Source organism: Lupinus angustifolius, chromosome LG06, assembly GCF_001865875.1.
Source record: "Lupinus angustifolius cultivar Tanjil chromosome LG06, LupAngTanjil_v1.0, whole genome shotgun sequence".
In the NCBI taxonomy this organism is placed as follows: Eukaryota; Viridiplantae; Streptophyta; class Magnoliopsida; order Fabales; family Fabaceae; genus Lupinus; species Lupinus angustifolius.
In genome coordinates, this window is record NC_032014.1 from 28,972,515 (window position 1) to 28,999,003 (window position 26,489).

The following is a 26,489-nucleotide window of genomic DNA, read 5'->3' on the forward strand; positions in this document are numbered from 1 at the left end:
TATTGTATTATATATATTAAAATTGGTGAATAAATATTAAAAAATTTAAAATTGGAAGTGCGCGTGAAAAGTGAAAGAGTGTATGAGGCGGGCGTTTAAAATGGGAGCGGGAACTCTGTTCTCTTGTTTGGGCCGGAAAGCCCATTATCTTGAATGGCTTTATCACCATTAGATGAATCTTGTTTTTATTTTATTTGCAAAATTAATTCAATGTTGTTAATGGGAATGATTGCTATAATAAAAATCTATATTAATAATTTAAAACTTTTACCCAGCTAAATAAAATGAGTTTTCTACTTTTTGTCATTAAATTTTGAACAAAAAGGTGTATATATGTCAAAAATAGTATTAAAATAAGACGACAACAAAATTTTAATAATAATATATATTATCAATATTTTTAATTATTAATTAGATATGTGTGATTTCTAATTCCATTAATGAAAATATGACAACTCATTTAAATATTACATGACGACTAATAAATCACCAAAAACTAATATCTAGGACCATTAAAATTGATACAATCATTCACCAAAATAAAAATTCGATGTGATCAACCTAACTCGGTAACTCCTATTCATTGTGTGGTATGATCAATTGTAAACATATTCCAACTTAAAACAAAATACATAACTATTGTAACTTGATAAATGCAAATTTTAAACAAAATCACATCTTTTGATCATTCATTTGGAATAATGTATCTCATAAGGATTCTACACATATAAAATGGGACAAACTAATCGGAGATAAAATATCAGAGTCTTGTATTATATGAGGTTGTCGTAGTTGACACAAGACTCAAATTTAGCTTTTGAATCGATCTTGCTAAACCGTAAGGGCAACTTCTCTTAACATCCACACTTATATTCCACATTCTTACTTCCACTCGTGTCTAAACCACTCACATCCTAGCCTACTCCTCTAGTAGTTAAACCAGAACCACCATTATCCTGGTTCGTCTTTATATCATATAACAATACATATAATCGAGGATCCAAATTAAGGATAGTAGTGTTAGCTCACATTCCATAATAACTTTTGCATCAACCAACCAACACTTGAGGGAGCAATAATCATATTAATAGAGTCAACATTATTATCGATTGAGGCAATACTAAATTAATGTCAACCTCAAAATGAAATCAACCTCCGCAACTAATGAATGATTAATGTCATTTTAGTGTTGACACTACTAACTAAATTATTGGTAGTTTACACTTACAAGTAAGTGTTGAACACATGATATCATGTATTTTATATAAAAATATAAAATAATGATATATTTTCATTAATATATATATATATATATATTAATTTATGTTAAATCTTATTTTAGCATTGTCAGTATAAGTTTATTATATTTTCATTTATTTAAGAGTTTAATAATATTTTTTTGTTTTTCAAAAATATATTTGCACTAGAGACAATCTTATCCGAGTTGGGAATATCTACAAGTATGTGAGACTAACTCTCCCAATAAATATTTTTCCATCTACAAGACTCGAACTTGAGACTTTACTTAAAAGGAAATCAAGTAAGTATTACTTGAACTAACACTCGTTGATTTATGAGTTAACAATTATTAACACGTAAACGATGAATGATATATTGACCATGTACTTCTTCCACTATCAATCTACAAATTATTTTCTTATTCTTTTTTTAAGTTATAAAAGATATAGAGAAAAATATAAAATTAGAATATGAATACATATAAAATGTCATCAAGTAAACACAAAGTTGTGCGTGTACCATAAAATAAGTTGGAAAAAAAACACAAATTAATAACCAACATTATCCGCAATGAAAACTAGGCGGCTGAAATGCTGAATACCATATTTAATTTTATTTTAAAACAACTTTTAGGAATTAGTAATCATCATTCATTCAAAATATGTAAGTGAAAAGAATAATTGTTTGAATATATTCAAAAAAAATTAGGAATGAATAATCTTGAAAGTAATTATTTGAAAGTTTAAAACCCCAAAACAACTAAACTAAAACAAATTTGAGTAAATACATCGAGTGTAATAAAATAGAAGTAAATCTTACATCTAGGTAGAGGAATCTCCATGAGATCAGTTCCCATTTCGAGAGCATGTGACATATTAGCCATAAAATCCACAAAGCTGGTTCACTTATCTTATCCAATCTTTCTCCAGCCAACTTCTAATAGTTTTGACCAAAGGTGCATAAGAATAGAACTGATCACAATCATTTGAAATAAAGTTAATCCTCACATGTGAATCACTTTCAGGAATTATATTCTTCAAACTTTTACTCTATGCTAGAGTTAGCATTAAGTAAATACCCAAAAGTTTTGTCAAATATATAATCGATGTTCCCAAGTTTTTGCAGAAACCAAACAACCAATTTCCTCAATTATCTCTACATACTCCACCAAAACCTACCAAGCTACAAGTCTTTCTAACCGAGGTATCTACATTGCACTAAGGTTTAGAGAAATTTCTTTCTTTTTGAAACACTTTTTCTCTCTCTTTAAATCATTATAATTTTGAAATATTAATATTCAAATTATATTAAAATGAATAATTGTTTAATATTTTTGTACGTTACACTGTTAGTTTACTCTCATTTATATTACTCTTATATTAAAGAGTAAATGATAAATGATGATATACATATGATATAAAAAAATTATACTATTAATATATAAGTATGAAACTTAATAAATAATGAGATGAAAAGAAGGAATTGTATGTTTCAAATTCATTAATTTTGAATGAATTGTATTAAAAGCATATGAGACAAATTGGTTTGAAACATAGGCACAGTTAACTACTTTGAACTAAAATTAAAGCATTTGCTATATTTTAGAGAACGGTTTTGAACAACAATAATGTAATTGACTACTTGTCAGTTTTTTTCTACATTTTCTCACATTAAAGTACAAAAGAAGAGTAACCTTACACACATAACACATGTAGGGATGACAATAAAAACCGAACCCATGGGTACTCTCCCGAACCGAACTCAAATTTAATGAGGAAAACCCGATGTGATTGGGTTCGGGTTCGGGTTTTACCTGGGTTTAAATTTTGGGTTTGGGTTTGGTATAGCAAAGACCATAACCCGAACCCACCTGAAATAAGATAATTCAATTTAAAATTGAAATTTCTATCATTTGCCAATTGTTTTTAATTTCTAATTTTACTTTATACACTATTGGATCTTCAAATATAAAAGAAATGAAATAATAGAAGAGAAAATAGAAATGTTAGAGAAAAATTACAGAAAATAATATCATATTTTCCTTAATACTTTATCATTTTCGAGTTTTTTTTGGGTTCGGGTTACCCGAAACCCGATGAGTTCAGAGATGGTATTTTTATTTTCAACCCCGTTGAGCTTGAGTTCGAGTTCAGGTTTTGAATTTCGGGTTCGAGTTTGAGTATGTGCAAACCCGACCTCGTTGCCATTCCTAACCACATGGTTCATGCTTAGTCTATAATTCCATCATTTCCAAATCACATAATGTGACACATTGTAACAAGACTCTCTTGGTAATAAGACATTACTGACTCACACTTCGTGCCACTCCATGTGTCAAGATCTTGTTATTAGTTGAAAAAAATATATTTAAGTTAAAATTTAACTTTAAATTAATTTTCTAACCATTTATAAAGTCATAGTACATGAAATAACACTAAATGTGAGATAACAGATATGTACCTCTCGATGAATGTAACATTAACAAGTAGTCCATGTAAGGAGTATTATTATATTCTTTAGATTAAAAGATGATTTTTTTGGTTGTGAAGTTGGGGAGGACATTCATTATATAAAAAATTATATCATTAAGAATGTAAGAGTATTTTAAATATGATGAATATAATTAAATTAAATATTAAATGATATTTTTGTTGGTATTATTAAAGATATCTTCATCCTATGAGTAACGAACTGATCACTTTCAGAGGTGTATAAATGTCTCCCAATAAGTATTGCTCATATGAATCAAAAGAATTAGCGGAGCCTTACACCAGTGTAATATCAAATGATATTGAGCATAGTTTCTGAAAAATTCCAAAATAAATAAGAGTGTAATATCTATGCACTGATAGTGTAAAATCTGTAATTTATTTATATTACTTTTATTGAATAGTGGATGTATCTTATTCACATATTTAAAATGAGTGAAAGTAATAGTTAATTGAGTCAAAGAGGAAGAGGAATAAAAGGATTTGGAACTTGGAAAATATATTACAGGGCACCGGATGACCCGGTAAACATACCTGATACACCATGCATGTTATTATTATTATTATTAAATTATTATATAACAGTAATAGAGAGAAGTGAAGATTTCAGTGTCAGTTTCTTAGTTTTATTTTCATGCATTGCTTTCTTCACATCTCTTTCACATTCCATTCATTATTATTATTATTATTACTATGATGGAAGGAAATAGAGTTGTTGGAATGGTTAGTCTTTCTTTCTTTTTCCATTTCCTTTATGTCACCTTGCATACCTTCACTATCTAATCTTATTGTTTATTGACTATTACTTCACGAGTTTAAATCCTGAAAATAATCTACCACCTTGTCTGATAAAGCTGTATATGCTATTTTCTCATACCATACTAACTCAAAGTCTTATACACTAGGACATCTTTTATTATTCATAAAAATGGTACATGTATATGAGGATATAAAGTTCGATCGTGTACTGGATCGTACTTTTTTTATATATAAATTACACTCTGCAATTACAATATTATAGTTTCAGAGTCTTCAAAGTGGTATTGTTTTCATCTTATAAGAAATTGATGCAGATAATCTTGGCTTAAATTGTAACTTGTATAAACTCTTTACTCTGCAGCCTAAACTCTTGAAGAATCTGAAAGACCAAATGTGTCAAATATGTGGTGATACCATCGGATTAGCTTCAACTGGTGATGTTTTTGTTGCTTGTAATCAGTGTGCATTCCCAATTTGTCGCCCTTGTTACGAATATGAACGAAAAGATGTGAATCAGTGTTGCCCTCAATGCAAGACTAGATACAAATGGCAGAAAGGTTAGCTTTTGCATTTTGTTTTGTTTCTTTTTCTTATTTTGGTTCGATTCTGTAACTTGGTTGTGAAGTTAACAAGATGAGTCTCGATTTTAGGGAGTCCTCGAGTCGAGGGAGATGATGATGATGATGATAACGATGATAATGGCTATGAGATGATCAATGCAAGGAAGCAATGGGAACAAGAGTCTGAACAACCGATTCCACTTCTCATCGATGAGCAGCCGGTAATGTTTTAAACTGTAATTGCTGCCCCTGGATCTTACTTTAGATTATGATGAATTTCTATCCATTGTCACAAATGTCATATACATAGTTACATGGTATGCAATTCATCACTTTTTACATTAATTTTATGATATATTCTTTACGGAAAATGAGAGAATTATATAACAATGATCATTATATTATTACATGGGATAAAACATGCATCTGAATGTTACTTGTAGATTTCATTGAATTTCGGTTAGTCTACATTCCTCAGCTCATACTTATTGCATCATTTTGCAGTACCATTCACTGAATGACTCTTTATATTGGCAGATCTCTGGTGAGATTTCATGTGCTACATCGGATACTCAATCCGTTCGAACTACATCAGGTCCTTTGGGTTCATCCGAAAATGATCAATATGTTGATCCAAATCAACCAGGTATGGAGTTGTCTTGAATGTGATGCTAACATATAATATTTCATGGTTATGATGAATTCTTCTTTGGCCTTATCTTTTTTATTACAGATCAAGTAAGAATTGTAGACCCATCAAAGGATTTGAGTTCTGATGGCCTCAGAAATATCGAGTGGAAAGAAAGAATTCATAGCTGGAAACTTAAGCAGGAGAGAAATGTTATGCATATAGCTGGTAGATACAGTGAAGGGAAGGGAGACATTGAAGGAACCGGTTCGAATGGCGAAGAACTCCAAATGTAAGCCACCTATGCCTTCTGAGTTGATGTTTAATGTCTAGGTATCACAAATGGGAAGAAGTGTGGTATCATAAGTCGCAGAGTTGGTCTTTCAACCGAAAATCGGGTCTTGACACCATACTATTGAATTATTTTCATTTCGATTACATTTAAAGTCATTAGAGTTGCCTTTACAAATTTTCCTTTTGAATCACATTTTCCTTTTCTGTTGTTATATATTGTTAGTTATCCATAGATGCATTGATTGCATTATTCTGTTTTGCTAGGAGTTTGAAAGCTCTCAATATCTGAGCAGTTTGAATGCTGAATTATTGATTTTTGTTCATGGCAGGGTTGACGATGCTCGACTGCCTTTGAGTCGTGTGGTGCCTATTTCTTCGTCTAAGTTGACTCCTTATCGTGTAGTGATCATACTCCGGTTGATTATTCTAGGTTTCTTCTTACAATATCGTATAACTCACCCTGTGAAAGATGCATATCCCCTGTGGTCGACATCAGTTATTTGTGAGATTTGGTTTGCCTTATCATGGATCTTGGATCAGTTTCCGAAGTGGTCTCCCATTAATCGCCAAACATACCTAAACAGGCTTGCTTTGAGGTTCATATATCTCTCTTTGTGTTGTATTTGTGATGCCGATTTTCTATTTTACTAATCTAAGTTTGTGTTGTTTAGATATGAACTTGAAGGAGAACCATCACAATTGCTCCCCATTGATATTTTCGTGAGTACAGTGGATCCACTTAAAGAGCCTCCTCTTGTTACTGCAAACACTGTGCTGTCTATACTTGCGGTCGATTACCCCGTCGACAAGGTTTCCTGCTATGTTTCAGATGACGGTTCAGCTATGTTGACCTTTGAAGCCCTTTCAGAAACAGCCGAGTTTGCGAAGAAGTGGGTGCCTTTTTGCAAAAGGTATAATATTGAGCCAAGAGCCCCTGAGTTTTACTTTCTCCAGAAGATTGATTACTTGAAGGACAAGATTCAACCTTCTTTTGTAAAGGAGCGCAGAGCAATGAAGGTTGTTCTTCACAAAGCAGAATGTGATACTTGTTTAGTTCCTTTTTCAGTTTATTTGTTCATATTTCTTCACCACATTTATACAATTTTTTCAATTAACAGAGAGAATATGAAGAATTCAAAGTACGGATCAATGCCCTTGTAGCCAAAGCTCAAAAGATCCCGGAAGAAGGCTGGACAATGCAGGCTGGAACTCCATGGCCGGGAAATAATCATAGGGATCATCCTGGAATGATTCAGGTATTGCCATTTTCTCCTAAGTTTGCACATATTTTTTTGTTCCTATACTGTTATATTATCAAGTTAATAGTGAGATTCTGTGTATAGGTGTTTCTCGGTCATAGCGGAGGGCTTGATATGGATGGAAATGAGCTACCTAGACTTGTTTATGTTTCTCGTGAAAAGCGACCGGGTTTCCAACATCACAAGAAAGCTGGAGCTATGAATGCTTTGGTTTGTTATGCTGAAGCTTCTTATCTAGTTTGTTTTATGGTTTTCTTGATGTAAAAACATTTTTCGAATGGTTGCTTTTATTGCTTTTAGAGTTCATGGTCATCGTGTAGTAGTAGGTTTCGTTCATCGGCTTGTCTTAAAAACTGTATGGAAAATAACCTACAAAAGTGTTGCTGTGACTTATCATTGCTCACTAACACACTATAGATAATGCTTTTACAAGAATGGTATGTTATGAACAAATGCATATGAGCATATTTAACTATGATCTATGTTGTGTGATGTAGATTCGAGTATCGGCTGTTTTGACAAACGGAGCATATATTTTGAATGTTGATTGTGACCACTATTTCAATAATAGCAAAGCTCTTAAAGAAGCCATGTGTTTCATGATGGATCCTGTTCTTGGGAAAAAAACATGCTATGTGCAATTCCCTCAACGGTTCGATGGCATTGACTCGCACGATCGATATGCAAATCGCAACATCGTGTTCTTCGACGTAGGCCTCATCTTATTTTTTTTATGATTCCGAAAGATGGAAAATAATTTTTATCCTAATTTCATCTATTGCTTTTACCTATCAGATCAATTTGAAAGGTCTGGATGGTATTCAGGGTCCAGTCTATGTTGGAACCGGTTGTTGTTTCAATAGGAATGCTCTATATGGTTATGATCCTGTTTTGACTGAGGAAGATTTGGAGCCTAACATTATTGTGAAGAGTTGTTGGGGTTCTGGAAAGAAGAGTCGGGGTAGAAATAAGAACTACATCGACAATAACATGACTCCTAAAAGAACTGAATCCAGTGTTTCGATCATTAGTCGGGAAGACACGGAGGAAGGTGTTGAAGGTCTGCTATTACGAAAATCTCATTCCATATCTCCCATGTTTACATATGCTTATGCTTGTGCACTTTGTATGTGAAATATCCGGTGACTTTTGCTATCTTTAATGCATTCTTTTTCTTTTGAAGATTATGATGATGAAAGGTCACTTCTTATGTCTGAAGAGAGCTTAGAGAAGCGTTTCGGCCATTCACCGGTTTTAATAGCTGCTACATTCATGGATCAGGGTGGCATTCCTCCTTCCACCAATCCTTCAATTCTTCTGAAGGAAGCAATTCATGTTATAAGCTGTGCTTATGAAGACAAGACCGAATGGGGCAAAGAGGTTAGCATAGTAGCTATTTAGTATCTACCATTGTGCATTTGAATCATTTCATATGGTATAAAGAAATATGAGAAGCATGTGCTTAGTTTATTGATCAAAACTTTTGTGAATCCATCTCAGATTGGATGGATATACGGTTCTGTTACCGAAGATATCTTGACCGGGTTTAAGATGCACGCTCGTGGTTGGATTTCCATCTATTGCATGCCATATCGGCCAGCTTTTAAGGGTTCTGCTCCCATCAATCTTTCCGATCGTCTCAACCAAGTGCTTCGATGGGCATTGGGTTCGATCGAGATCTTTCTAAGCAGACATTGTCCCTTGTGGTATGGCTACAATGGAAGATTGAAGCCTCTGCAAAGGCTAGCTTATATTAACACTATAGTCTACCCTCTTACCTCAATCCCGCTTATCGCTTATTGTACACTTCCTGCCTTTTGTCTCATCACAAATAGGTTTATTATTCCCGAGGTAAGCTATCGGTTCTTCGTATTTGTTTCTCATTGATAAATTTATAATTGACTGAAATGCATTTTTCGTATCTCAACTTTTGCTCATGTGTAAAGTTTGTCTCGACATATTTTCGGGCAGTTTTGGTCCTCGAAATTCTCCGGTTATGCAATGCTGTCCATCTCACAAGCTTCATCCAAAAACTAAGAGAAAAAGCCTACATGGCTAATAGCTAGCACACTGATGGTAACGTTTTCGGACAAAAACTAGATGAGGGACTAATATTGTGAAACCGAAAAAGTGAGTACGAAAACTGCTTTGAAAAAAAGAGTTGAAGGACACACTTCGCACCAATGAGCTCAGTTGAGAGACGAAAAAGTCATGAGCAATTCTATATACATTCAAAAACAACTGCTTACATCATGATTGATAGTCTATCTGTCTAGCTATTTACACTTAACGAATGATCCGAAATGTATGCCTCTACGATACTCATGCTTCTAACAAGTAACAAGTGTTAACACCATGCAGTTAATTTTGTGCAGATAAGCAACTTTGCTAGCATGTGGTTCATTCTACTCTTCACTTCTATCATTGGCACTTCACTTCTTGAGCTGTGGTGGAGTGGTGTTAGTTTAGAAAGCTGGTGGAGGAATGAACAATTTTGGGTCATTGGTGGTACATCTGCTCATCTTTTTGCTGTATTCCAAGGCTTTCTAAAAGTACTTGCTGGGATTGACACAAACTTTACCGTGACATCGAAGGCATCGGACGAAGACGGAGATTTTTCGGAGCTATACGTATTCAAATGGACATCACTTCTCATCCCTCCTACAACAGTTCTTATTGTGAACTTGGTTGGCATTGTGGCTGGTGTGTCTATTGCTATAAACACTGGTTACCAATCTTGGGGTCCTTTATTTGGGAAGTTGTTTTTTGCTATATGGGTCATTTCACATTTATATCCATTCTTGAAGGGTCTATTAGGTAGGCAAAATAGAACACCAACTATTGTTATTGTTTGGTCCTCACTCTTTGCTTCTATATTCTCATTGCTATGGGTGAGGATTGATCCTTTCATCAATGGTTCCTCAAAAGCTTCTCATGGTCAATGTGGTATCAACTGCTAGTTTTTGGTATAATCAAGGGTATTCCGAACTAATCTCATTCAGAGTGCGTGACTGTATCAGTTTGATTCTAACTTAATCATTTTCTTTTTGGTTTTTAAGGTGGCAATTATTTACATAGCCAGAATTCAGTGAAGGGTTCTATGCATGGAAAAATGACCTTTGTAGGATTTCTGTCTAATATCTATTTATTTATCTTTACATGTTCTGTTTTGGTATTTAATGGTTTGTTTGCGAGTTAGTTCAATTAATTAGAACATGTAGGGAATAATTTGAAAGAATGGGACTTTAAGATAAACAAATAAAGATTAAAGAAAATATAAGATTGGATGGAATAAGATAACATTGATATTAGACATAATTATTTATATAATTAAGCTCCCAAAATTCAAGGTACCATAATGGGATGCCAAAATTGAACACACATTTTACTAAGTTTGACATTATTAAAGATTAAAGATGAATTACCTAGAATTAGATAATGTCATCTCTGGAGATATATAATCTATATTTAACTGAAATTAAGTTATACTATCATGATAATTGCACTCAAATTAACCTTAATATAAAAGAATATTTAATTTAAATTGCATGCAAATATACAAAAGATGATAAGAGAGCTAATGTTTCAAAACCTATTTGAATTGAAGTAGTGTTCATATCAAAATTCTATGATTATATCTAGGTTACTCATATTTTAACAAAATTCTATGATCATATCAAACATGAAACACTCCTTTCATTTCTCTAACTCGCTTGAATTCTATGATTATATCCCGGTCAATTTCCCCATCATCTTATATGATAGATATTGAATAGGAAAGAAGAAAACAGAAGAGAAAATCTCTTTTGAAAAGTAGAAAAGCAAAATGTTATAAATTTAAGAGTAAAAATGATGTACAATCCAAGCTGCTAAAAGTTTACAACTTTGTAGTGAAACCTAGCATGAATTTTTTTATTTCCTAATTCCTTTTAGCCCAACAATTTTAAATTTAACTTTCAAAATAGTAACATTCCTTCACATATTTAATGTGTCATGGTGCCTTAAAAAGACTCACCACAACATAATTTATATATATATATATATTCATAAATTTAGAGCATAATTAAAAGAAAGGTTGCACCACAACTTCATACAAAACTCTTTAACATGAAACATTTTATACACTATCACTATATCATCCGCTATTCATATTTTATAATTATTAACTCTTCAACAAAAGTAATACAAATGAACAATAAATGATGTACAGACTATATACAAATTTTTTAACATTTAACAATGCATAAATATTACATTCTAAATAAATGTAGCCTGAGCTAGGAAAAAAGTAATAACAAAACCAGAACCAAAAAACTATGCATAAATATTTTGACATTTAACAATGCATAAATATCAAAACCAGAACCAAAAAACCATCATTCCATTCTAAATTGTTTATCAAAAGTTATCCATGAATAATATAAATCAACTAAACAACCAATAACCAAGCCTTAGGTCCTGTTATGTAAGGTCGACTACTTAAATCGAATGATACTTGAATCGAATGACGCCATAATGTTTTATTATAAATCATGTTCTTCGACAAAAACACTGATCTCTGAATATTCTCTAATTGTTTTGCATGTGGTTTTTCTAACAGTCACTTCCATATACTCAAACTACCTAATGCACAATTTTATCGTATTTTGTACGATAAGAGTTATCCTAACTTTCTCCTTAACGCTATTCAGGGTGAAATTGCATAGTTACAAATTCACAATCTACTAAAATCTGAATATTATAGTGCAGCTTGACAAAGTCACAAGAATTATTATTGATTCTGATAAATCATAACAGCCACAGATACAAAGAAAGGATTAAATATCTTTTGGAATTTATATTTTACATTTAAAACTTCCAAAAATAAAAATTTCTTATGCATTTATTTAGGATATAGCTGTAAGGTATAAAAAATTAATATTGTCACTATATTTCTATAAACAAGTGTATCAGAAAACAACTTCACTAGTAAAATAAAAAACTTTACTTTCAGATTGATGATTCTGATAGTAATTTGTGATGTTGCCTTTGAAAAAAAGGGTGGAAATTAGTGATTCCATCCAAGTATAATGGTGTTTGCATTTCAATCAGGCGTGAAACCTACAAAGAATACCAATGTTAACATTATATTCTTACTTGTTCATTCAAAGCTTAAGAACAATATAAATAGTTTAGGGGATAGCTACATGTGGTAGTACACAAAAACAACCTAAGTAGCATTTAGAACTGACTAGTGACATATAAAAAAGGGCAGCCCGATGCAAGAGGCTCCTACTTAGCAGAGTTTGGGGAGGATAGATGTACGCAACCTTACCTTTGTAAGCGAAGAGGCTGTTTCCAGGATTTGAACTTATGACCTTATGGTCACGAAGTAACAACCTTATCGTTATGCCAAGTTCACCATCTTTAATATACAGGATATATCACAACAAAATTTCGGGGCAAATCTGCTCATAGAAGACGGTTCTTCAGGTAAATCGAAAGGCAGACGGATCATATATTGAATCATTTTAAAGTTTATAATTTATGGTCAATAAAGAAGGTGAGTTTGGCGCAACGATAAGGTTGTTGTTTAGTGATTATGAGGTCATGGGTTCAAATCCTGGAAACATGTTCTCGTTACCCTCCCAAGATCCCACTAAATGGGAGCCTTGTGCACTGGGCCGCCCTTTATACTTTATGGTCAGTAATAAAGTTAGAACCCTTTAACATGCAAGTCTGTGACTGTTAATTACTATAAACCACACTGCCAACTGTATTTCTAACAACCAAATAAGATGAATTGTATTTTAGGAGTTACTTCAAAGTTTCTGTTAATTGCCTCTTAAAATCATTTATCATTATATAATTTAGCACCATTTTATCAAAATATTTGAGGCATTGGTATATGCTACACTAAACCAGTAAGTGGTAAATCAGCAATCAACATTGTCTAAGTAATAAGGATTTTGTTACAGCTAAAAGCCGGTAAGGGTCACCGGTTTGCTACTTACAGCTCTTTGAAAAGCAAACATCTCTTCTTGACCGGATAGAATGGATGTGATGCCAACAGGGCCACCTCCTGAGCCTAGATTGCCTTCTGCTAAGACATCGCGGCGAAGTTTCGCACCTTCGGTCTCTGTTTCGAACTGGAAACTGGAACCAAAACAAGACCGAGGAGGTTCAGTTGCCAATGCAGACTACTAGACTATCATTAAAGGCCCGGTCTCCCCGAGAACAGAACATATGTAAATCAGTAGCTATTAATCAAAAACGCAAATTGTCAAAAGAAATCACAGTCAGGTCATTTGTCATTTTATGCCACATAACAGTAACTATAACGGTTTCTAGTCGGGCAAAAAAAATAAAGTTTTGCTGCACAATTACAGGGATAAGAATAATTAACTAGAGATAGTCAGTTCAACAAAAAAAAAATACACATGACAATCTTTTTCTTTTCGAACAAGTTTGTCAAGAAATCGAATTTTTATAAGCCCACCCAGGTTTTGCAAATTTAATGGGAAAGTTACCAATATGAATAATTTCTTCCCAGCAACATGGCATAGGTAGGCATGTAGCAACAAACAAGCATCAGAATGAATTACTAGATACAGATGAAGTGACAAAAGATAACGGAAAGTCTCATCCACTTTTCGGGCATATCTAAAACACATACGTTGTAATTCAAAAGCTCATTATGCACCATATAGCTGATACAAACATAAAAAAATTACCTCTCCAAGTCAAAAAGTGTGCCCTCTTCAGTTCCTTGAAATAATTCATCAATTGAAGAGGATGCCAAGCAACATAGGCAGCAATGACGATTGTATAACTCATCAATAAGAGTAATAAACCTCCGTGCCTGAAAAGTAGAAAATGATTTAGCGGTCAAAACTGGGTAGGAATATGCATAAACATGGGTGTACTAAATCTAAATGTCACGGCTGATGCATAAAAATTTCGAGTGCTATATATATTTGACGATTATCTTCGGAAATCATGTAGACAGGGTAAGAAAGCCAGTCTTTATAAAATATCTCATATTTCAAAAAATTAGGCCACTATCAACACAACTGAGGCCAACATAAGTATATCTTTACCAATACCTTGTCACGGATGCGCATACTCATCATTGGAATATCCGATATGAAAACAGTGTGATAGTTTTCAGCTACTGCAATATAATCTGCTGCACCCAACTGAAAACCAAAACAATTAGAGAGAAAGATAGCTATCAATTTAACATGTATATCTGCGTGCATGTGAAGTAACACAAAAGAAAAGTTAAAATCAAAATGATTTAAAAGCAAGCTAAGTAGCGCAAGATGAACATCGTGTTTTACATGCTACACATGTTCAAGCTTCAATAGCCTCATTAGCTTTATGAGTTGTTCCTTTCTCATACCCCTCTCTGACAGGCTTGTAGAACCTACGGTGTTATATACTCTATTTGAGGTACGGAAAACATTCTAGAGTTGAAAGTTTATCGATTACGTGGAGGGCTACAAGTGAGCACAACCACAAAATCATCTTATCCTATCGAGTCTACAGTAATACAAGGATCTAGTAGATTCAACCAGGAAAGTTGGTCTGGCTTCCGCTCTATCTATTTTTTGTTGACATTTTTATCCGAGAAAGGTCTTCTTTGGAGAAATCACTACCTCATTTGGAAGGTCCAATGATATACTAGTTGATATCTTCAAATCTATCCATGCTCCCATGGTAACTTACATATGTAAAAGTTTCATAAACAACATCCATGCACCAACTTGAGAAGGATTATTGGATATTGATTACTATAAATATCCGTTGATGTACACTGTAATTAGAGTGGGTGATATATTATGTAAATATATTATCGCTGTAATTTAGGAAATCCCGAAAATTTCAGACCTGCTTTTGTAAAACTTTCAATATAATCGATGAGGGATGAAAGAATTTCTCTTGAGGAATTCAAAATGCTTTAGACTTTCAAGTCCTACTTTGTTAGCAAATTATTCTAAATCTGTATCACAAAACGGCCATTCCCTCTACCAGATGACAAGGATAGTAAGCCACGAGGCCGATGGGGCAAGACAAAAACCAGATAAAGCAAATAATTTAGTAACTAAATGTTTCATCATATCTCTGAACTAACTCTTGTTAGTTGTTATCACCAATCTGAGTGTCAAGCAATTTTATGAACCACATAACATCAACAACGACAACAAAAAAAACATACCGGGCGACCACAAAGATACTCAAATGTGAAGCGTGCAACTCCTTCACAACTTTCAGGAACCTCAAGTGTCCTGTTGTAGAAATAAATTACATATGTTTACTACGTATCTTCTTTGACGACATTAAATATAAATCGGATACTTATAAAACCATATTTACAATTACAGGTAGCTTCTCTAAATTCTTCTTTCTTTTTTCTTTTTACAATAACTTTTGACTCTATATTTTCTGTTTCCTACCATTGTAATTGGAGTTTAGCTCCTTGTTTCCCTACTGTTTTCTAGCAATAGTATCAAATTGATTATTTTTCTACTGTTTTCTATCGGATACCTTCCGAACATCACTGAGATGGTGTTGGAGACTATCCTTCCTCCCAATCTGCTAGTTACATCATGCCACTTTTCCTCAAATTTATTGATTGCTTCCATCTCAATAGGCCAGAAATAGCTACCGATCCTAGGCGACCGATTATTTTCTCCTTCTATCTGTAACAAATTATCAATTTTTAATTATTATTACTATCCGTGACAGTAACTACATGATGAACACGGTAAATACATTACAGGAAATAATGACCACAGTAGTAGTGCAAATACAATTCCTAGAGGTGCATACCATCAATCAAAAAGTACTATTTGAGAAGAAATATTAAAAAATATTGTTGTATTACTACTCTTTTTCTAAGACTGTGTATATCTAAACACGAGCCTCGTGCACTGTGTCGCTGCCCTTAATACTCTTTTTCTACCAAGAACAAAATTTACATCACATTTGCACATATTGCTGAAAATTCAGAAAAAGGAGGGGAAAATAAAACATAGCTTAAATTTTTACCTGGTTCACTGCTTTTTGTGCTATAAAACGACGGTAGTCAATTTCACTTCCAATCAATACATTCTCACAATGTTCCTCCAATTTACGGACAAGTTTTTGGAATATTTCGCGTTGCATACCAGCCTGCACAAAAAACAATTTTCAAAGAAGAGAATGTTTGGAAACAATGACATGTAAAAATGCAAAATTATTTAGTCTTTCGAGATGATCGAAATACATGTAAAAATGCAATGACATGTTGCAAATGATTGGATTTGTAAAGAACACACCTCGTTTAAGTCCTCTGGTGCTCGATTACTGGTAGCCACAATAATAGTTCCACTATTCAGCAATCTGCTGAGAATTCCAGATAAAGCCACAATAGCAAATACATCAACCGTCTGAAATAAAAACCATCAGAATTTATACTCTATGTCACAAGTCCAAGGATGAAGAAAATCTACAAGTGATACTGCAATACAGGGGGAGCTAGTAATCATGTTAAAAATGAGGGAGCAAAAAGATGCAACTCAGTCTTACAACATCGGTTTTTAAAGGCTGCGCTACACTGGTTTTCCACCAGAAAGTGTGATCCGGAACTTGTGTGTTGTTATATACATATATATATATATATATATATATATACATAATATATATATATAAAGCCACTTATTTGCCTTCACCCAAAAGCTTAAGCTTTGGGGAAGTTGTTTCTTGACACGGTATCAAATCCTCTAAGACCAAGTGCTTAGAGTTTAAACCTTGTTGTCTCCATTCTTCTAAATCAATGAAAAGAAGCTAACTTTTAGCACAAGGTATTGTGGGCATATGCATAGTCCATGCTCCAAGCCCAAAGGGCTGTTGCGGCATGTTATATATATAAAAAGCATTCATTTGCCTTCACCCAACAGCTTAAGCTTTTGGGTTATGGGATGGAAAAACTATTCCTAAAACAAGAAACCCAACCAGTTTAACATAAGAAAATAGACCAGGGAAGTATAAAATTACATAAGCTGCACACTGCCATAAGATCCTTTCAAATGAATCCCACAAAACTGGCCCAAGTCGGAAGGAAACACCCAATGTTCACCGAGAAATCGAAACAGATTATGACAAAGAAAAAATCAATTACATCTGTTAAATTCCCCAACCGAAAGTAATTAAATCAAGAATGATGGGAAGTGGTAACTGGTATGGAAACTATAATTTACGATATCAATATGGAGAATCTATTGTAACACGACTTAAGAGTTCTCCTTTACCTGTATCTCATCAAAGCACAAAATGCTAGCTCCCTTCTCATCCTCTTCTTGATCCAGAAAAAACTTATCTGCTACGGCGGGAAGAATGTTTTTCAAATGTACCTCTTGATTGTATCTTTCTTCGGCAGCCAGCCACTCCTTAGCTTTTGTGTCAAAGGGTAGATTCATAATCCAACCCGAAATGCTTGATTTCAAAGGCTTCTCTTCCACTTGATTCTTCCATATTTTGTGCATATGTTCATTTATTCTCAGCATGGCCTACATATGGATACAGAATGTTCCTCTCTTTTTCAGCACAATGCTCATCATGTGTATCACTGGTCTGACTAAAGAAATACGATACATATATTCTAGAAAACAACGAAGATGGCATCAATGTCGATATGACCATAAGCTTAGAGAAAGATTCACCTCGTGAAAGTGATACCTTCTTCGATGTTTAACAATTCCTTCAGTGGCACTATAAAACATGTCCATTAGCATAGTTTTCCCTTCAGCATTAGAAATGCCAGAAACTTGTGAGATAAGGTTACGAGGGGAAATAAATGAAGCAACCAGAAACTTTAAGCAATACCGTAACTATAAATCAAAATGGGCTAATATAAGTTTGTATTACAAGTTAAGCTTGAGCATTATATGCAAATAAAGGAAAATGAAAGAAGGTGTATACCACTGCCAACATTGCCATATATGTAAAGTCCTTTTGGGGATGTAGGAGCAATTGGACGTTGACCAACTACTGAATTCAACTTCTTCTCACGCTTAAGATATGAAACCCATTGTCCGACCCCTGCTTCCATATTTTTTGGTCTTTTACTGAATCATAAAAGACTTGTAGTTTTAATACAATGCAGCCAAGATAGGGAAAGGAATACACGAAAATTTGAAATAAGGAAACACAAAAAGAAATGAAAATTGTAAGTTTCGGATGAGAATTCTTAGATGCAGTCAAATCATATCAGCATAAGCACCTGTTAGAATCAATGTTTTAAATTGCCACCGGAAATCGTAATTGAGCTGCAATACTACAGTTTCAGTATTCGCGCAACAACATCACAAGTCACGACCACAATTACAACCACATTTTCTCACAGATGGAAACACAACTTAACCATTACTATAACCGCAACTTAAAATCGAAGTATAATCAAAATCATGGTAAACTGATTAAAAACATACCGAGAGACCCATCTATCAGAAAGTTTACTGTTCAATCTCTTCCACCAATCCTCTTCCTTCTGGTGCAGCTCAGCTTCCTCCGTGAGAAGTCTTCGCCGCTCATTCTCTCGATTCTTCTCCCAATTTGATAGATTTACCTGCAAAGAGTGTTAATTGTTTAAAATACAGAATCCAAGGAGTCATAACTAAAACATGTTATATATATATACACAATGAGTGAAAAAATGAATAGAATGTTCCATTGGGTTGCAAAATTTACATGATATTGTTCCATTTGTTTCTCATACTGATCCAACCTTTGGAGAAGGTTCTGAAGCTGTGAAGCAACACCTTCTTGGAAAGGATCATGCTGCAACTTCCCTTCCTTAATTAGATTTCTGTACTTCACAAGTGGCCCTGAAAAGTGAAAACACCACAATTTGAGTTGAAAAATATATGAGAAAATACAATTTGTAAGTTGAAAAAAATGAGAAAAATACAATTTTGAAGTGGAAAAATGAGAAAAAGTTGGAATTGAAATGCAAAAAAACAAATAGAACGTGAAGATGATGAACCAGGAGGGTTAGAAAGAATGGAATAAGAGCGAAGAGGAAGAGTAATGTGGCGCAATTTTGTTCCCATTATATTGTTAGATTGAAGAAGAAGAAGATTGGAAAAGTTTTTGTGAATCAAAATTGTGAATGAATGAATGAATGAATGAAAATGTTGATACTAGTTTATGCCAAATTTCCATTGACGTGGCTTCTTCCTAAACCACCAAACTAAACAAAATACAAACACATTTTCTCCATCTTCAATACACTTATATGGATTTAGTTATCAGTTAAGTCTTGTTGTCCCCATCACCATCCAACACCAACATCTTTAGGTTTTATCGAGTTTATAGTCGGATTTGAGTTCAAAAATTAGATAGATCGGAAAGGGATAATTGGCTTCAACTTGTCTCATTCATGGTTCCTTATATTTATATGTATTTATTCAATTGTATAATTTTTTATCATGTAAATGTAAATAATGTACACAATTATATATATATATATATATATATATATATATATATATTATTTTGTATGTGAACATATTTGTAATAATAAGTAATATTGAGAAAACTTCATCTAAAAAATATATGCATTATATTTAATTAGGTTGGGTCCGAGTTCAAAACTAACACGATCGACATTTGAGGTTGGGCTAGCATTCGAGTCTACAACTAAGTTCGAGTTCAAAAAATAACTCAATCAACATTTAAGATCGAATAAAGAAATACACAGTACAAACTCATCCATACTCACCCTTAAAGTTAATAGTCACTTGAGAAAAAATAGTTAGCAAAAAGTTGTATTCTATATAAATTAATAATATAATATCATTCTTGAACAACATAATATCACATTTATATTATATTATCATGGTATTATAGTTATAGATTAACAATAAATATAACATCACATTTATATATTATCATGATACTCCTTTCTGTCACTCTATGTGCTAAGAAATATGATTAATCAAAAAAATATTTAATAATTAAAATTTTAACTTTAATAATTTTTCTCAATCAATCAAAAATTAAACTACATCAAATGATACAAAAGTAGAATAGTAGATATGTTCCACTCACAAACATAGGAAAAAGTTATGAGATGTTAGAATCCAAAAATAAAAGAGCTTATTTAAAGACATTGACAGAAACGTTTTCCATTACAAAACTACTATATGATATGATTAGATAGAATGAATAAAAAGATGATGAATCATTGAATCATATTTGCTTCATTCAACTTGATCAATTTTTGAAATGAACAAATTCAATTCATTCCCAAACATCAAAACCAATCTATCATTATTATTATCTCATCATTCAATCACAATCACAACCTTAACCTTATCAAACCTCAAACAACAACAAACACAAACCTCAAAACAAAGAGTTTCTGAACAAACATGTTTATCACTACTTCATTCTTGTACCACTCTCACTTCACTCACTCAAATCCATTCACTCATTCTCAAATTGGGTCTTCATCAAAACCCTTTAGTTCTCACCAAATTTGCATCCACCTCATCAAATTTCAACTCCATAAACTATGCTTCATCATTTATATTCCCTTATGACCCAAATGCCCATAATGCAGACCCACCATTGTTTTATGATGCATTCCTTTTCAACACTGTTATTAGAGCTTATGCTCAAACTCTTAACTCAAAGTCACTGGCTTTGCATTTTTATAAAACCATGCTATGTTATGGGGTTTTGCCTAATAAGTTTACTTACCCTTTTGTTCTTAAGGCTTGTGCTGGCATTGGTGGATTGAATTTGGGTAAATCGGTACATGGGTTTGTGGTAAAATTGGGTTTTGAGGATGATCTTCATGTCCAGAATACTATGATTCATATGTATTGTTGTTGTGAGGGAGAGGTTGAGTTTGCGCGGAAGGTGTTTGAGGGAAGTCCTAAGTCGGATTCGGTGACGTGGAGTGCGATGATTGGTGGGTATGCGCGGTCAGGGCATTCTGCAGAGGCTGTTGGGTTGTTTAGGGAAATGCAGGTTGAGGGAGTTTGTCCTGATGAGATCACCATGGTTTCGGTTTTGTCGGCTTGTACGGATTTGGGTGCCCTTGAGTTGGGGAAGTGGTTGGAATCTTATGTTGACAGGATGAAGATAACAAAGTCGTTGGAATTGTGTAATGCGCTGATTGACATGTTTGCGAAGTGCGGCGATGTTGACAAAGCTATGAAACTGTTTAGAAGAATGAGCACAAGCACCATTGTTTCGTGGACTTCGGTAATCGATGGTTTGGCGATGCACGGTCGCGGATTAGAAGCTGTTTCCTTGTTCGATGAGATGGTTGAACAAGGGGTGGCCCCTGATGATGTTGCATTCATTGGGGTGCTCTCTGCTTGTAGCCACTCCGGGCTAGTTGATAAGGGACATTACTATTTCAATTCAATGGAGAAGAATTTCGGCATTGTCCCAAAGATAGAACACTGTGGATGCATGGTGGATTTGTTGAGTAGGGCTGGACTTGTCAAAGAGGCAGTAGAATTTGTCCAAAATATGCCTATTGAACCAAACCAAATCATATGGAGGAGCATAATAACTGCTTGCCATGCGCGCGGTGAACTCAAGCTTGGAGAGACCATATCAAAAGAGTTAATCAAAAGTGAGCCGATGCATGAATCTAATTATGTTTTGCTTTCAAACATTTATGCGAAGTTGCTACGATGGGAGAAGAAGACCAAGGTTAGGGAAATGATGGATATGAAAGGGATGAAGAAGATTCCAGGGAGCACCATGATTGAGCTAAACAACGAAATGTACGAGTTTGTTGCCGGTGATAAGTCGCATGATCAGTACAAAGAAATATATGAAATGGTCGATGAGATGGGAAGGGAGATAAAGAGGGCAGGGTATGTCCCTACAACGTCACAGGTATTGCTCGACATTGATGAAGAAGATAAAGAAGATGCTTTGCATAGACACAGTGAAAAGCTTGCTATAGCTTTTGCTCTTTTGAATACTAATCCTGGAACACCTATTAGAATTGTGAAGAACTTGCGCGTATGTGAAGATTGTCATTCTGCTACTAAGTTCATATCTAAAGTTTACAACCGAGAGATTGTGGTGAGGGACCGTAATCGTTTCCACCATTTCAAGAATGGTTTGTGCTCCTGCAGAGATTTCTGGTGACAACTTGATTAAAACATGAAAGATTTTATTTTCATTCTTTTGTGCTCCTGCATTTTTTAAATAACATATTTTTTATTAGTGGTTAGTTATGTGCTTAATCCTGTTTGAAAACCGACTAGTAGTTGGATATAACCCACCAAAGTCAGTTTTAACCTATGAAGCATGTATCCTTCTTGAGGCATCAGATATACTTCGGACATGGATTAGGATCCTCTCCAGGCATGAGAATCGTTTATGTTTAGCCTTATTCCGGTAGGGAGAGGGAAAAAGGCCTCTGATTCATCCAACAAGGGAATTTTTGTCTGTTGATATCAAAGTTGGAATTGCATGTTATCCTCAGTTTGGTGACATTTTTCTCTGTAATTAAGGCTAGAAACATGGTTTTGGAATTGCCAAATTTTTCTCGAGTGCAGAGTTAAGATTATGACATGTGGCAAATTCATTTTTTAATCGATAGGATTTTAAAATATAAAATATTATTATTTTTAAATAAATCAATTCATGAAAAATGACAACCATTTATCCTCTTTTTCATTCCTCAAGTGAGTAAGTAGGTAGCCATTAGATAATGAATTTATTCCCAATTGATGTGATTGATTTTGTTGGGTAAATTATCACATCATTGAACTTGTAAGTTGTAACCATTACATAATGAATTCCAAAGAGGGTAAGGACATTTTATGTCTCAAGTAGGTAGGCATATATCTCCGTCCAAATTCACTGAGTAAGGTACTCAGCAATGAAAAAGGACTGATGGAAAATTAGCAGCTATTGCATGTTATTCTATATAATCTATTTGGCTGTTTGCTCTAGAACCGATACACAGAACGTGCTAAGATGGAGAATCAACACCTACCCCCAGGATTGGAAGATGGTGGCTTCCGTGATTTCAGCAAATCGGACGACTTAAATCCAGATCTCAGCAAACCAGAATCAAAACACAATTTGGATTCTATGTTGTCCAATGGGCTCGAATTTGCCAAGTCACTAAAGACACCATTTCCGAAGTTCACAAAATCCAAATCCATCTTACCGGCCGTTATTCCAGAATCTATTTGTGACTGCTTGCTCTAGAGAAGTTACTTTCCTTCAAGCCTCTTCCAGGGCCTTGTTATGCATAGGAGGCAATGAGTACATGCTTACAGTTGAGCTTCCACCCCTAATCTGCTCCAAGGTTTGAAGTGCTGATTGAGTTAGTTTCATGAACATGTTCTCCATATTCTCAATTTCAGAAAGTTCTTTCGGAACATGCACCAGTGTCTCTTTGTTTTCATTCACAGTTGTGGTGGTACAACCATCTTCCTCGAAATCCTCGCTAATTGATAAGGATGGGACTAGAGACCTATTTTTGGGGAAAAGAATACTTAGCATCACCTCACACTCCTTTACAAGCTTGTTGAGGACATCAATTTTGAAGAAGGGCTGGTTCAGGACATCTTGGATAAAAGGTAAGCGAATTAGTGCACCAGTTCGCTTATCATATTTCTTTATTATCTTTACTAGACCTGCAAAAAGAATGGGAAATGAGGTAGAAGAAAAAACAATCATTCTAAGCATTCATCATAAAAAACCTCCTAATCCAACAAACTCTCTTTTACTATTGATTAATGTCATAAAAAACTTGGCACAGTTTTATGTATGCTGAGAAAAGAGTCAAAGAGTTCTCAAGCCAATTATAACTACCTTTCTTCACAAAATGATATTATTTTGAGTTTAATCATTGATATATTCAATATTCAGAAATCAGAAGTGTATTGGTGGAACAAAGTATCATATTCGTTTATAAACAAAAAAGGACAACAGTTATCTTCCAGGATTTACCAGAAAAATATTTTTGGCGAAGCATAACATAAAGAAATTTTTTAAAGCATTAGAAGTGGCAAATCAATAAAAAAGGCGGATATGAAATAAGTTATGCAATAAACTACAAAGATTTTAAATAACTCGGCTTGGAAAAGATACGGTTGCAAACAATTGCCAAATAGAATTATCTAAGAGTTGAAGACTGTAACCCCATTCCCTAATAAATTCATCTGTTATACACATCTAAAAGACTATAACCCATCTTAATAAATCATAGAAACTAAGATCCTTAGAAGTCATTGTATGTTATACTATTATACTACAATTCACCATCCTATGACCATTCTCAAGCTCGTAATAAAATACCTGTGTAGTTTAGTGCACTGTAGTTCTCAAGCAAAACCATCTCTCCATGAAAATCAACTATTTCCCTCCCTACTGACATCAGCTCCATATTTGAATCCTTAGCCACCGCAACTCTGTCTTGCAATTCCTGCATCACAAACATAGACAACGGATCTTAGAACTACATGGCAACTGAAGCTCAGAACATTTTCTTTTCATGACAACAGTTTTCTGCCAACCTGACAACGTGCTTCTTGTGCAAAGTATTAAAGGAAAAACAGAATATAAATTTCAACATGAAGATTAAGATGCCCACTTTGAGCCTTCCCATAATAGCTTAAGATCCAGGAAAGGTTGATTTTGACAAGGTATCCAAGCTTCTATGACCAGCTGGTAAAGAGTTCGATCCCTGCCATTCTCATTCATCTATTCTAAATAAATGTTGAATTTACGCAAAAGGTGGTATGTTCCTGTTCGTTATCCACATTTAAATCCTAAAGTGCTCTCATGTGAAAGGGCGTCTTAGATATATAATCATTTATGGACCTACACCTAACAGCTTATGGTTTTAGGAGAGCTGATTCTTGACTTGACATGCTAAACCGTAAACAACACCGAAATAAAACCTATCACCCTAGTCATCCAAGAATTATCACTAGAAAAATAACAAAGGAACTCCAATATCGGCAATAATGCATTGCCAAGACAGAAAAAAATGGAATAACACTCATCTTAAATCTCATTGGTATTGAAATTTAAATCCTTAATGCATTGCCGAGACAGTAAAATTGGAATGAACTAGCATTTTGTTTCTGAATATATATACCTGCTTGTAATTTAAGTCTTGATTCCAAATTATCGCAATTCACAATATAGTCCAAAAATATTAGTGTTACAAACTTACAATTCTAAAAACAAAATGGCAGCTAATAAGGAAAAAAAATACATTTGTATGGGAAAGTACTCTGCAAATTCAAATTAGAACACCTTATCACTACGTTAAGGCCTGATTTCTAATAAATATAAATATCAGGTTGCAAATTTAAAAATTGAAAAACATTAATCTATTGCTTATAAATCAATCTCGTAATTTCTAATAAATATATAAGGTTAAAAATTTCAACTTTGTAAAACATTAATCTATTGCTAATAAATCAATCTCGTAATTTCTAATAAATATATAAGGTTGAAAATTTCAAAATTGTAAAACATTAACCTACTGCTAATGAATCAATCTCGTAATTTCTAACAGATATAAAGTTGATGTAAAACATAATTGTATACTATATCTAGTAAAACATGAAAAAAATTAGCATGAAATTGTCCCCTACGATTATAAAAACCACAATCTGATATCAATGAATCGATTACGCAAGTCGTAAGAATAGCGATAGATGATATATATATATATATATACATACCTTCCATTTGATGATATATTCTTCTTCTTGCTCAACAAAAAAAGCATTGAATTTATCAATCTCAACCTCCAACAACCTGAGAAAGTCTTTGACCTCTTTCGATACATCGCCGTCACCGTCGCCGTCACCGTCACGATCGAATCGAATCCGTTTAGGTGAAGGATAATGAAGATGATTCGGAGAAATAAGCTTCAAATGCTTCTTCAAATCTTTGTATGATAAGAATTTGTCACGCCATTCAGGTAGGGTTTGTTCTATCTGGTTACTTAGAATCTTCCAGAACTTCATTCTTTCTTTTCGGTTTTGTTTTCAGATGAAATTGAAATGAAACAGAGGGATTTATAAAGAAAAAAGAAAATGTATAGAATGAGAGTGTATAAGTTTTATAAAATATCATTATATCATCTATTATTTATTTTAATTATTATTGATGTTTCAAAAGAGTAATAATACATATCAATAATAGATAATATTTTGATAATATATATATTAATGTATGGAATGAATTTAAGAATACTGATATATTAAAGATAAAGGGGAATATGGAA

The 26,489-nt window shown here is 33.7% G+C and overlaps 4 protein-coding genes across 5 annotated transcripts; 2 read left to right on the forward strand and 2 right to left on the reverse strand.

Moving 5' to 3' along the window:
• Positions 4,384-10,211, forward strand: LOC109350725 (cellulose synthase A catalytic subunit 1 [UDP-forming]-like). Of its 2 annotated transcripts, none has more exons than XM_019591994.1 (14): positions 4,384-4,451; positions 4,849-5,044; positions 5,138-5,268; positions 5,552-5,693; positions 5,781-5,967; positions 6,299-6,565; positions 6,641-6,986; positions 7,088-7,225; positions 7,313-7,438; positions 7,726-7,938; positions 8,024-8,288; positions 8,412-8,608; positions 8,729-9,079; positions 9,604-10,211. In XM_019591994.1, the coding sequence occupies exons 1-14, from the start codon at positions 4,422-4,424 to the stop codon at positions 10,186-10,188; spliced, it is 3,174 nt and encodes a 1,057-aa protein (XP_019447539.1). In that variant the 5' UTR covers positions 4,384-4,421; the 3' UTR covers positions 10,189-10,211. The 2 variants fall into 2 exon arrangements, with proteins under 2 accessions (XP_019447539.1, XP_019447540.1); XM_019591995.1 differs by having other exon boundaries at positions 5,585-5,693.
• On the reverse strand, positions 12,031-19,381 carry LOC109350727 (lactation elevated protein 1). The gene is made up of 14 exons (XM_019591998.1): positions 19,236-19,381; positions 18,941-19,077; positions 18,682-18,818; positions 18,173-18,318; positions 17,914-17,993; positions 17,503-17,760; positions 16,531-16,641; positions 16,262-16,384; positions 15,758-15,912; positions 15,429-15,498; positions 14,314-14,406; positions 13,942-14,069; positions 13,222-13,363; positions 12,031-12,328 (listed from the first exon to the last, which is right to left on the reverse strand). The coding sequence occupies exons 1-14, from the start codon at positions 19,300-19,302 to the stop codon at positions 12,218-12,220; spliced, it is 1,758 nt and encodes a 585-aa protein (XP_019447543.1). The 5' UTR covers positions 19,303-19,381; the 3' UTR covers positions 12,031-12,217.
• LOC109350726 (pentatricopeptide repeat-containing protein At4g21065-like) lies at positions 20,426-22,779 on the forward strand. Its single transcript, XM_019591996.1, has one exon. The coding sequence runs from the start codon at positions 20,480-20,482 to the stop codon at positions 22,370-22,372; it is 1,893 nt and encodes a 630-aa protein (XP_019447541.1). The 5' UTR covers positions 20,426-20,479; the 3' UTR covers positions 22,373-22,779.
• On the reverse strand, positions 22,984-26,284 carry LOC109350728 (SPX domain-containing protein 2-like). Its single transcript, XM_019591999.1, has 3 exons — positions 25,942-26,284; positions 24,542-24,668; positions 22,984-23,877 (listed from the first exon to the last, which is right to left on the reverse strand). Exons 1-3 carry the CDS (start codon positions 26,227-26,229, stop codon positions 23,462-23,464), a joined length of 831 nt encoding a protein of 276 aa, XP_019447544.1. The 5' UTR covers positions 26,230-26,284; the 3' UTR covers positions 22,984-23,461.

Bases quoted from the DNA above. Each gene is read 5' to 3' on its own strand.
- LOC109350726 (XM_019591996.1), top strand. From the start codon at position 20,480: ATGAACAAATTCAATTCATTCCCAAACATCAAAACCAATCTATCATTA.
- LOC109350728 (XM_019591999.1), bottom strand. From the start codon at position 26,229: ATGAAGTTCTGGAAGATTCTAAGTAACCAGATAGAACAAACCCTACCT. The intron at 24,669-25,941 runs GTATGTATATAT...TTTGTGATGCAG, and splicing joins AATATATCATCAAATGGAAG to GAATTGCAAGACAGAGTTGC. The intron at 23,878-24,541 runs GTATTTTATTAC...TTCTTTTTGCAG, and splicing joins CAGTGCACTAAACTACACAG to GTCTAGTAAAGATAATAAAG.
- LOC109350727 (XM_019591998.1), bottom strand. From the start codon at position 19,302: ATGGGAACAAAATTGCGCCACATTACTCTTCCTCTTCGCTCTTATTCC. The intron at 18,319-18,681 runs GTATGTTTTTAA...TTTATGATTCAG, and splicing joins TCTGATAGATGGGTCTCTCG to TAAAAGACCAAAAAATATGG. The intron at 17,994-18,172 runs GTATACACCTTC...CTAATGCTGAAG, and splicing joins ATATGGCAATGTTGGCAGTG to GGAAAACTATGCTAATGGAC.
- LOC109350725 (XM_019591994.1), top strand. From the start codon at position 4,422: ATGATGGAAGGAAATAGAGTTGTTGGAATG. The intron at 7,439-7,725 runs GTTTGTTATGCT...TGTGTGATGTAG, and splicing joins CTGGAGCTATGAATGCTTTG to ATTCGAGTATCGGCTGTTTT. The intron at 9,080-9,603 runs GTAAGCTATCGG...AATTTTGTGCAG, and splicing joins ATAGGTTTATTATTCCCGAG to ATAAGCAACTTTGCTAGCAT.